This window comes from Mytilus trossulus, chromosome 11 (assembly GCF_036588685.1).
Source record: "Mytilus trossulus isolate FHL-02 chromosome 11, PNRI_Mtr1.1.1.hap1, whole genome shotgun sequence".
Lineage (NCBI taxonomy): Eukaryota > Metazoa > Mollusca > Bivalvia > Mytilida > Mytilidae > Mytilus > Mytilus trossulus.
In genome coordinates, this window is record NC_086383.1 from 43,021,823 (window position 1) to 43,033,972 (window position 12,150).

Here is a 12,150-nt window from a genome sequence, read left to right on the forward strand (position 1 = left end):
TTACAAAAAAATCCGTTCATTATACGGATGATACGTATAGTTTGTTAGAGAGGCGGACGATATACAAATGTCGAACAATAATTGTATTTAAATTGCCCGTATTCATGTCTACATAAGTGATTATTTCTTGGAATATTTTGTTTTCATTGTGCACCATTTTAATTCCATTATTTGCATTTTTTGTCAAAACTACATTCAGGTGAGACATGTGTGTGTTATTTTTTTTCTTATCTCCCTCAATAATGTGAAACATAGACCTCAGATCAGTTTGTATAACATAATCTATCAAAATAAATACTGACAGATGAATGGTTAAATGCTAGTGAAATAGTCCCGTGTAGGGTTACTAAAGTTGTCTATCATCTTTATAACGTTTGTTAGTATTCTTTCGTTCGTCGTTATCGATATTGCCTTTGCTGTTAAGTCTGTTCTTTGTGATATTATTTGACATGACTCTGTAATTAAACATTCAGTTATTATGTTATTGTTCTGTTGTAAACATTTTGTATTTTTACATTTTTGTTTTGTCTAGATGCCATTTTGTTTTTATTTGTTATATTTAACGTGGCTCTGTACTTGTACATCCTGTAATTGTGCATTGTGCAAGGTACATATTCTATTATTGTCCTTCATTTTTGCTAATCTACTTTGTCGATATGCGTATTTTTTTTTTAGCTTTTTTCTTTATTAAATATTTGTTTGTTTTTATAGTGATTAAGATTATAACACAATGTTGCCTGATGTGCCCCTACTTTTGCCATTTTTACTTATAATATCTGTTTATTTTGTTCACACATTGTTGTTAATACAATGTCATACAAGTGAGAGGTTTAGCTAGCTATAAACCAGGTTTAATCCTACATAATAGAATGTATATACCAAATCAGGAATAAGACAGTAGTTATTCATTTATTTCATGTGTTTGAGCTTTGGATTTTGCCATAATTCTTCAAATATGGAGCAATACCATGTCGTCTGCATTAGATATAAGGTTATGGGTAATTAAACATTATCAGGATATTTCAGCTTTCTAAGAGGGTTCAAAATAGATTTGAAACCACAAATTCCAAACTGTTTATTCATTTTTTATTGTCATTATGAAAAGGATGTTATTTAATGGATTAATTATTATTTGGATTTTGAATTATAGTGACGACGGATCGTTTTATCTATTATATAACACTATTCCAATAGAAAGAAACTGTGAAGTATCTACATGAGACAAAAAAGACAATGAAATACAAAGAATATAAGGGAACGATCATTTAATGTCAAAGGGGGTCGGAATTATGTTTTTTTCGTAAAATTATAATTCTGATCCCAAATTTTATGACAGAAAGTATTCTGTTTAAGCATTTGAAGTCAAATATTTGCATCTGTATGTCTTTCCTTTGTTGTGTCATCGGTTTGCTGTTACTCTTAATATATTCTTCATATCCTTTTATTAAAATAAGAAAATTCCAGAAATGATGAGACGAGTTCATTTTTTAATTTATATGAACAAAATATATTGTTATCTTTAGTTCACGTTTATATCTTAAACATCATGAAAATAATAAACGGAAAGCTAACTGTTGATCAACTTCTGATGTTATAGGGAAGTACAAGAACTCTGCATACTGGGCCCAAAGCAGCGGCCGAGGGGGCATATTATATATACACAGAGGTCAATTCCAAAGTGCTTTGGGATAAAGCTATACTTACAACTGAAGCTACAAACTTAGAAGGTATTTTCATAAGTACGACGTTGGCATTTGAATTATTTTCTCCAGTAATGGCATTCATTTAAAGTTTATTTATACAAAACAAAGGGCGTACTGGGAGAAGGTTATTATCAGACTTGATAGTATATATGTTCCGGACCATATGAGTATTTGGACCATACGCGTATGGTCATGACCATATGGGTATATACTCATATGGTCCGACCATACGCGTATGGTCGGACCATACGCGTATGGTCGGGGTAATTAACACTCTGTTACAGTTTACTTTTAATACTTCTAAACACTTCATATGGTATGACCGTTCATTCAAAAGACGATATCATATAGGTAATTTTATCATTATATTATAATAAAAAGATAAGCTAAATAAAAGTATGAAGTTTCACATAGTTAATTTTACTTAATTGTCAAATTTAAAGTAAACACATTTTATACCGATCGCCATTACCGATGGTCGTTACGGAATTGTTATTACGATTAAATGGCAATATGTCGACTAAAAAATTAAATTCCAAAAATTTCTTAATGAACTGTTACATAAGAAGTCACTGGAAAGTAGCATACTATTAGTTTATTTGAGTTGTGTTGTGAAGATGGTGTATTTCAGTCTATTTACGATATTTGAGATCTTCTTAAAAACACCGTAGACATCAGAATTGCCAAAGACCTCGGTATCACTGTACGCAGCTGCAAAAAAGGCTAGTATTTCACTTGCAAACAAAATGTGTAAATGAAAAAGATCGTGCACAAATTTCTCCCAAAAACTAACTATGGCATCAATATTAAATTTTAACGTAGTTTTTTGAATTATAAAATTAAAAAATTGTCATGTTTTAAACCATCACTGTTGTTTTAGATAAAGTTTTTGTATTATTGAAACGTTTATAATGTAATTTGAAAAAAAACATATACCTATATGGTCGAAATACTCATATGGTCCGGCCCGTTAATAACCAAACGAGTATTATACTCATATGGTCCGACCATACGCGTATGGTCGGACCATATGAGTATACGCATATGGTCATGACCATACGCGTATGGTCCAAATACTCATATGGTCCGGAACATATATATATCATCAAGAGTGTCAGAACTGAGACAATATAAATGTTCTGGACCATGTAAGTATTTGGACAATACGCGTATGGTCATGACCATATACGTATACTTATATGGTCCGACCGTAGGCATATGGTCGGAACATATGAGTATATACTCGTATGGTTATTAACGACCCGAACCATATGAGTATTTTGACCATATAGGTATTTTTTTTCAAATATGCATTACACCGTTTCAATAATACAACAAACTTTATCTAAAAAAACAATGATGGTAACTTGACAATGTATTAATCCAAAGGCTACGTTAAAATTAAATATTAATGCCAAAGTTAATTTTCCTCGCATATTACATTCTTGCATGTAGGCTTATTAGAGATGACCAGGATAATGACGAACGATCGCACGAAAGCGTAACTTGACGAATCGTACGAAGCGGGAGCGGTAGTTTATACATATTTATGAATTTAATCTAACATAAAATCGTCCAAGTGAAAGAAATTGCATGGTTCTGCATGTAGTTTAAAGAAATATTACCTGTTTAGAAGCTTCCTCCAATCATAAATAGCTTAATTTTTGCTACATTAGAAAAAGGTGCACTCGATATTCAAGACTGTTTTAAAATTTGAGGTCCCAAAAGTGTTTTTTTTTTTTGGGGGGGGGGGGGTATAAAATGATGAAAGCATAGATATCAAATTTAACCATATTGATATAATTTATTTTAATTTTAAATCTTGTTTTCTGTTCCGAAATTTAGCTATCTTCGTTGGTTTTTGCCCCCAGATAAGGCTGATCAAATCAAATACATAAGTTCCTAAATTTTTTTTTTTTTTTTAAATATTTTGCATGTTGTAAAAGGGGATGCTACAGAAATAGATATTGAAGTTTATTACTAGTGTATTGAAACTTTTGATAATCAAAGTGCAGTTGCATCTCTTATGGTTATTTTATTTTCAGCTCATTTAATGAGCTTATCCATTATAATTGCAAATTTAAACGAATACTAGTATCCAATTTACCACGTCATAGGAGGCGCATACGGGTGAGGGTTCACTCTTTGAGTACTAATGGATATAGCCCTAGAAAAGTTGGACCAGATCATCCAACTCTCGCACACAGATGGACCTAAAGTACAATTCAACTGGCTGAGTATCACATTAAGGCATAAAAAAAATCAGACAATATAATTAAAACATCATTTAAAAATGTTGGTTTAAACATTCTTGAGACAAATACATTTTCTTTGTGTGACATTTGTCCGATTGCTATATGGCTTCATGTGAAAATCGACAATTTAGGACAAAGCTCTTAATTTGATTATAGTAAAAATGTAATTATCGGAAATTAAGTTATTGTATTCCTATTTTTCTACACTAAATCAATGGGTGTATTACTAAACGAAATCCTTCCACATTTCAAAGTAAAAAATAATGACCTATAGACTTGAAAGGCTTGTTATTAGGAAGAAACGAAATACATTATTTTCTCGCCGAAACTCCAAAGTGATAACCAAGTTTACAATTTACACTCCCTTTGTTCGGTTTTTATCAAGAAAGGTTCTACCTCACAAACGCTATTGGTATTTTTTTATACACATTAGTATCTGCATTTATCTTATAAATTTGTTGCGAGGTTCCAATGTCGTCATTTGCCTTTTTGATGGACCAAGTAAGCCTTATATGGAGAGTTGTCTCATTGGCACTCACACCACATCTTCCTATATCTACTTATATGAAATCTGAGGACCAGTTTAACACTAAAACGATTGCTCCGTCAGAGGTTTACAGGTATTATAAAAGACTATCATATGCGTTTTAGGGGGAGGGGGCTAGGATGATATTTGAAAGGCAGGACATGAATGTGGTGTAAATAAAGGCAGATGACAATTTATGTATAAAAATTGTCAGGATAAACTTATATAAAAAGGCAGGACCGAATAAAGTGAAAATAAAAAGGACAGAGATCACAAAAAGTGCAGGACAACATTTAATGAACTGCCCTAACTGAAACTGATCGATGCTATTACATATATAACTCTAATACCCAATTAAAAAGACAGATAGAGAAACGATCCCACAGCATCACATTAACATATTGTTTGAGAGAATCTAAATTATGCATTCATATCTGTACGAGTATAGTTAAAGTTGTCGGTGCACTCGAATACTCCTGAGAGTGATGTTTAGTTCATCATGCGTTTAACAATTTTAAAAAAACTACATGTATATGATATCGTAAAATACGTAACACTTTTATACGTCTTTCATCGATAAATCAGGAAAACCATTTAAAATTTGTATAGTTAATGCATTTCTCTCTATTATCCTGATTACATCCGAATACAATTCAAACATATAAATCATAACTTAACATAACCTTTTGGTTTTAGGTACGTTTGTAAAAATACAATAACCGCTCCTTTATACGTTCGTTCGTCGAGATAGGTTCGTTCGTCAATATCCTGGTCATCTCTATTGTGACAATTACTTCCACACGCGCGGTAACATAACTTTTTTCGAATTTGCACGTCATGGCTGTGCACGATCCTTATTAGTTACACGTTATGTATGCAAGTGAAAAAATGGCCTTCTGTGCAGCTGCATGCAGGGATTCCGAGGTTTTGGGTTATTCCGATGTGTCTACGGTGTTTATGAAGCTCTAGATTTCAAATATTGTAATATGACTACAGTACACCATATTCACAAAACAACTTGAATAAAATATGTTCTTTGGAAGTGACTTCTTGTGTAACTGTTTATTGAGCAATTTTTGGAAGTTATCTTTTCAAGTCAACATATTGCTATTCACTCGTAATATTAAACAAATGGGTAATGGACATCAGTATAAAATGTTTTATTATAGATTTGATTAGGTAGTAAAACTAACTATGTGAAACTTTTTATTTTTTTATTCAGTTTTAAAATCTCTTTATTATGACATGATAATAAAATTACCTATATGATAGCGTATTTTTAAGGAACGGTTATACCATATGAAGAGTTTAAAAGTACTCAAAGTAGCCTGAAACAGAGTGTTAATTAGCCCGACCATACACGTATGGTCAGACCATATGAGTATATACCCATATGGTCGTGACCATACGCGTATGGTTCAAATGCTCATATGGTCCGGAATATAAACATTAAGCTCATGTTTTTCAAGGTTGGTTCTAGTTGAAGTTATTTATTTTATGGCTATCTACTTTCGTGATTTATGAAAAATATAGTTGGTTCCAAATGATCTAGATTTGTAGAATAATAATAAAATAAATAAACACATTTTGAATTATCTTGTAAAACGTTTTTCATTGCAAAGGTCATGTCGTAACTGGAAGGAACAAAATAAATCATCCCCATATATAATTGTATAAATGATTGCTCAATTATTACATCCAAAGGTGTGTTAAACGAAAAAAGGAAAACCGTGAAGTTTGCATTATTTCACTTACTAGTATATACCATGAATAATATTATTTGCCCGGTAAAAACATGCAGACTTGCAGGATTATGTATCCTATTTTACCTTTCTCATAGTATGAAATATTCTTTCTTGAAGTCTTTAGGTGTAATACCACTATGATTTTCCCCTATTAGTTTTTGTTAAATTTGCGCTTTCCAAACAAAATGCGCAGAATTTTTTTTTTTTATCTGTGTACAAACTCAAGTTTTCAAAATATTCTATGTAAACATGAAATAAAAAAAAAATACTGGACAGGTGCTTTTAAACACCTAAGTTATATTTTTATGACCCAGAGATTTGTTTATGCAATGATATGTTGAATTAACTTTCCTACAACTGTCAATTTAAGGGAATTTGTTTACCCTTTTTCGTATGCAACCGGATGTGACGTACTATGATTTGGTGGTATTACACCTTAAGTGTTAACCCCTTGTTATGGCTAAACTTATAAGGTGACTCATAATTTGAAAAATACACGTTATTAACCACTGTTTTATAATATAAGAAATACTAATTTCTGTCATATTCTGAAGCGAGAATCAAACAAATTGTCATGGTGTATGATACATACTGTACAAGCCACTATGTAGATAATTAAGCACATTTTATTGACAAAAGAGGAGAACTGTTATATTTTATTCTTCCAAAACAGTTTGTGTCCAGAGCAAGTCAGCACCAAATCTTTCAACTCGCGCTTAACCTACAAAGAATTAATCGAGGATGTTCTTACAAAAATGAACTATTCACAATGAATCGTATCACAGATTATGTCTTAATATTGTATAACATATTTATCACATATTTTGTACTTATTTTTACGTTTTTGCAATGTCAATTAAAACTGGGAGTCAAGATTGGTTATTTGATTTCTAGGCCAATTGTTATATTTCTATTTTGGGTCTTTTGGTTATTGGGACTGCCTCACACAATTTATACTATGATGTAAGAAAACGTGGAACATGTTATAGCTATTATCATTACGTTGAGTTGTCGTCTGCCAGTGCAGTAGCATGAAGATGTAATAAGAATTGATTTGAGAAACAGTTTATTCGTCTCTCATTTCTTGCGCTTACTATAGTCCCTAAGCCAAGTACACCAGGGAAATTAGTAGAGATCTATACTTTGAAATTGACTTCAAATGAAAATATCAAATTACGAAAGCTTACAACCAGACAAGCACACATCACTCACAATCACACACACACACATACAATATCAACACTACCATTATGCCGATATTTTATTACTGTTACTGTATACTAACTGAATTTAAGTCAACCAAATTAACTTGCATTTAAGACATATTGTGGAATATAAAATTGTGCTTGGTACTTAAGTTCGTGTGCGAGTTAGACATAAAATCTACTGTTTCATATGATAATGTTGATCTTGTATGTGTGTGTGATTTTGAGTGATGTGTGCGTGTCTGGTTGTAATAAAAATTGATTTGAGAAACAGTTTATTCGTCTATCATTACTTGCGATTATCATAGTCCCCAGCCAAGTACACGATACAATATCGATAGCAGCCCTCAAAAGGCCATATTGTGCCCCAAAATTTTACTTAATCTTTCAATAGAAAATTGAATAGAGGAAGAGAAAAATAAGAAAACCAGATTCTAAGTTATTCTGGTATTCTTGACAGCAGACAGCAGACAGCAGACAGCAGATATCTCAATATCAACTATAAGAGATATCTTTATAGCATTTTGATTATAAGCTTTATTATTGTAGCATGCCCTCATTGTCTGTCCTTCAAGTACCATATGAGAGGGAATGGCATTGGAACATTAGAAGTATTTGCTGGGGATAAAACATCTCTGCCAGTTCTGACAAGTATCTGGAAAAAAAAAGGACAACAAACCGCAAATATCTTTGTTTGGGACACTGCTACTATAGACATACCACACTATAGTAATCTTGTTGTAAGTACGACTGTGGATTCATTCATTTTCTACGGTACCCATTTTCGTGGATTGGAGAAAACTATTTTTAAACTATGGTTTTCATATATTCTGCAAACAAACCAATGGAAAATTTGAAATTCTTAATCATAGTCTAAATACATAACGGATATTGCGTTATGCCAAAAACAAAATAGCACAAAATTACGCAATATGCATCACACAAAAATACTTCCAAAAGCATGCTTTTCTAGTCTCTACAATAACATGAATAAAGAAGGATAACTGAAAAATTTACACCCCTAACAAAAACCTGATCAAATTTGGCTGTGCCTCAGGTTTTTTTTTGCTCGAGGTAACGGTCAGCTCCATCACTCTCTCAGTTATGTGTTATTGACCTTTGGTTGATACTTTAATTTGAATGAGCACAACTAAATTATGAAAATTAACTGAAACACAGTTATTTGTAAAACAAATAATTTTCGATTAAAAGGTCTATGGCCGATGTTTAGTTTTTGATTTGGAATCAAATTACATTCATATGAATAAAAATGTAACCAAGAGGTCACTTCATGTACATGGACATAGTAGTTCGTACTGTGTAAACTGGATCGGGGTCAGTAGCGTAGTAGATAGATGAAAAACTTCAAAATTGTACTCTTCTTTGTTTGATTTTGCAATTATTGATTTGATTGATTTTGGGTGTTTAACGCCTCTTTTAAGCACCGCATTTATGCTGTTTCGTGGCGGCCATTTTTTAGTTTTTGCAAGAAGCAGGAGTGCCCACGACAAAACCATCGATCTTCGATAAGAAAACTGACAATCATAGTCAATTACGACTGGAGTCGAGTGCATCAGCACGAGCGGGGTCAAACTCACAACCTCAGTGTTATAATAATTTTCCGACGATAGGATTTATATTGAAATGACCGACTGTTATTACAAATGATGTAAAAGTAAATTGCACACCGCTTAGAAATAAGTCAGGAATATGGCAATTGTTATCACATGGTTCGCGTTTATGTATGTTGACCTTTGTTTTTGTAGCAGTTGTTCCATTTGGTTTCCTTTTATAATTGATGCGTTTCCCTCCGTTTGGTTTGTGACCCAGATTAGTTTTAGTTAAATCGAGTAATGACTATTGAACAGCGGTATACTTCTATTGCAATTATTTACTGGTTGTTCTATAAAAGTGCAGGAAAAGTTACAGTAGGTTATTTAAGTAAAGATCTAATAAGTTAGGGGCAGACCTCTTATTTGTAAACAACTTATTTATAAATGAATATTTACAGAATTAATTGAAATTAATGTTTCCTTCTGAACTGTTTAGATTTCCTGAATTATAAAGTCAGTAACCTGTTGTTCAGTGGTTGTCGTTTATTTAAAAGAAAGCCTTTTGTATTTACTCTATTAATTATAGTCCTTCTAAAAAAAAGAAAGAGCAACAGGTGTTCCCACTATTTTTATTTAAGGTGGTACCTAACACTACAGGGAGATAACTTTGTAAAATCAACTAAATGTTTTAATAACGTTATGTTGTTAAGGGAATTTTAAGCTTCTCAATGATCAAAATAAGTGTTTGTCAAACTGCTATATAACCGGTGTAATTTTTCTGATAAAACTGTTGGTTCAATTTTTTTATTTTTTTTATATATTTGTCAAAGGGTCAAAGTAAATACTGTGTCCAAATTTTATGCAAATTAAACGAGCCAAATTAATTTTAGTTAAAGTGTTGGGTACCACCTTAAATTTCATTTCACGGGGTATCTTTTTTGCGATAGGGTTTACAACTTATCAGAGAAGCATGCTAAACTACACTTGCAATACAACATGCTACACACTTTCAAGTATAAATAATACAGGTGAAACAAGAATAACAAAAAACAAATGAAGTTGGTGTCTTTGCATGTCAATACTATTTTAAAATGTTTTGTTTTCCTTTTCAGGTCACCATAGTGGGGGACGTTGGTTTTAGTTCGAGGGGTGATATTGCCATTGATGATATTCTCCTAAAATCTGGTGCATGTAGTAAGTGTTATTTTATCATTGTCGTCATTATGCCTATTTGTGAGATATTTCCCAATGAAAATTAAGCTTACATCAGCCAAACAAATATATTATTAGTTTTTAATAACAAGAGGCGACCATCAGTTATGGGTCTATAAGTTTAGATTTTAACCTTCAAAATTGAAAATTAAAGCGCGCATGTTTTTCATTTACAAATATTCGTAAATAGGATCATGTTGGATGAAAACCTATTTTTTTTTCAGATTAAGCATTTCAAATTGATTGTTGACTAGTTCTTAACAACTTTTATTGTTCACAATTTTTTTTTGTGTTTTACATTTAGCAAACATTAATTTATCAAAATATCTGATTCTTCCGAAATTTCAAGAAAGAATTAAATTGAAATCTAGACAAGACGTGTTAGTTCACTATATTAATGTGTTCAGATATTTGTAAAAAAAAAAAAACTTGATAAAATACTTCTTTGGCCTATAAAATGGAGTAATTCCTGTCTGGCGGCCGTAGAATTTTTCACCCAACGATAGTTTGTAGTATTCGTATATATTCGTATTCTACCTCTCGCTATCATAAAAACAATCAATAACAAACGTCCAAACCAGGATTGTAAAAATCTACAAATACCATGAAGTATATATTAATTTAATGATGTTTGCTCTTGTTGCTTTTGATGTTTTGTCAGATATGCAGAATCCTCTCGTTTTATCCATTTACATGATTTAGTGCCATTAAAGTATTTTTCTCGCTAATCCCTACTTTTTCTTTTCATAATGTTTTGACATAAAGTTTATAAATTACTATCCAAAAATGCTAGAAAATCCTTGTTATATTTAATTTTTTCATCTTTTTTAGATGCTGGAAAGTAAACAGACAAAAAAAGAACACATTAGAACCGTAACAAGAATTCTTCGATTTTGACAGTTAATTATTCATAACACTGATTATGTTATATTAACAAAAATATTATGTTACCTTATAACAGTGGACAATCCATTGTAACCATTGAATTAGAATTAATAAAACTTATTCAACAAAACTAACCAAGTAGCATTGATACACGTACGGCTAATTTAATCTAAACTATATTACACAACTGGAATTTTAATACACTACAGTAATTTATGTCTGCAGCTACAGTACCGTAAATGCAAATAAAAATTCAGAATGTGAGAGAATTCTATTGTATTATCGAAAATCAAATGAAAAAAAAATGTGGATATAAAAAAAAACAAGATTTCGATGTCATTAATCTTGTAATAAAAAAAATGAATATATCATCATAGCAATGACTATTCGGTGAGCAAGCCGTTCATATTTTTTTTGGCCGTTAGTTTTCTAAATCAAATAGTTTCAAGTTTATGTCTAGGCCTTTTATAGTCGATTACAATCACTAAAAGCGAACAATTGCCTATAATTTCTTACATCCACTTCATTCTACTGATACCCTGTTACTTTTTCGTTCCTTATTCGCTTATAAAACGTTTGTTATACGTTGCACCTTTAAGAACTAAGATTTTCCTTTTTTTGTATTATCTCTGGTAGTAACTTTGTGTTCTTAGAGGTTAAACAACGCTATTAGCCCGTAAATATCCATTTCAGCGCTCGATTCATACCCTGTTACTATTCGTTCCTTATTCGCTTATAATACGTTTGTTATACGTTGCACCCTTTAAAAAAGAATTACGTGTCTCTGGTGGTAATAATGTGTTTTAGAGGTGAAATAACCCTATTAGAACTCATGTAATCGTTTAAGCGATCGATTGATACCCTGTTACTTTTTCGTTTCCTTTTCGCTTTTAATACGCGTTGTATACGTTGCACCTTTTAAAAAAAAATCTTTTGGTTTTTTGCCTTGCCTTTGTCGGTAGTTTCGAGTTCAAAGTGGTGAAATAATTACCTTGTTACTGATTGGCTTATAAAACGTTTGCTACACTATGAATTTAAACAAAAATGTTTTTCAATTGTATTCTTG

The 12,150-nt window shown here is 31.6% G+C and overlaps 1 protein-coding gene across 1 annotated transcript; it reads left to right on the forward strand.

The window, feature by feature from the left end:
* The first annotated feature begins 1,638 nt into the window (after positions 1–1,638).
* On the forward strand, positions 1,639–11,218 carry LOC134690381 (thyroid hormone-induced protein B-like). Its single transcript, XM_063550356.1, has 4 exons — positions 1,639–1,727; positions 7,984–8,174; positions 10,100–10,181; positions 11,031–11,218. Exons 2-4 carry the CDS (start codon positions 8,016–8,018, stop codon positions 11,042–11,044), a joined length of 255 nt encoding a protein of 84 aa, XP_063406426.1. The 5' UTR covers positions 1,639–1,727; positions 7,984–8,015; the 3' UTR covers positions 11,045–11,218.
* The last annotated feature ends 932 nt before the right edge of the window (positions 11,219–12,150 follow it).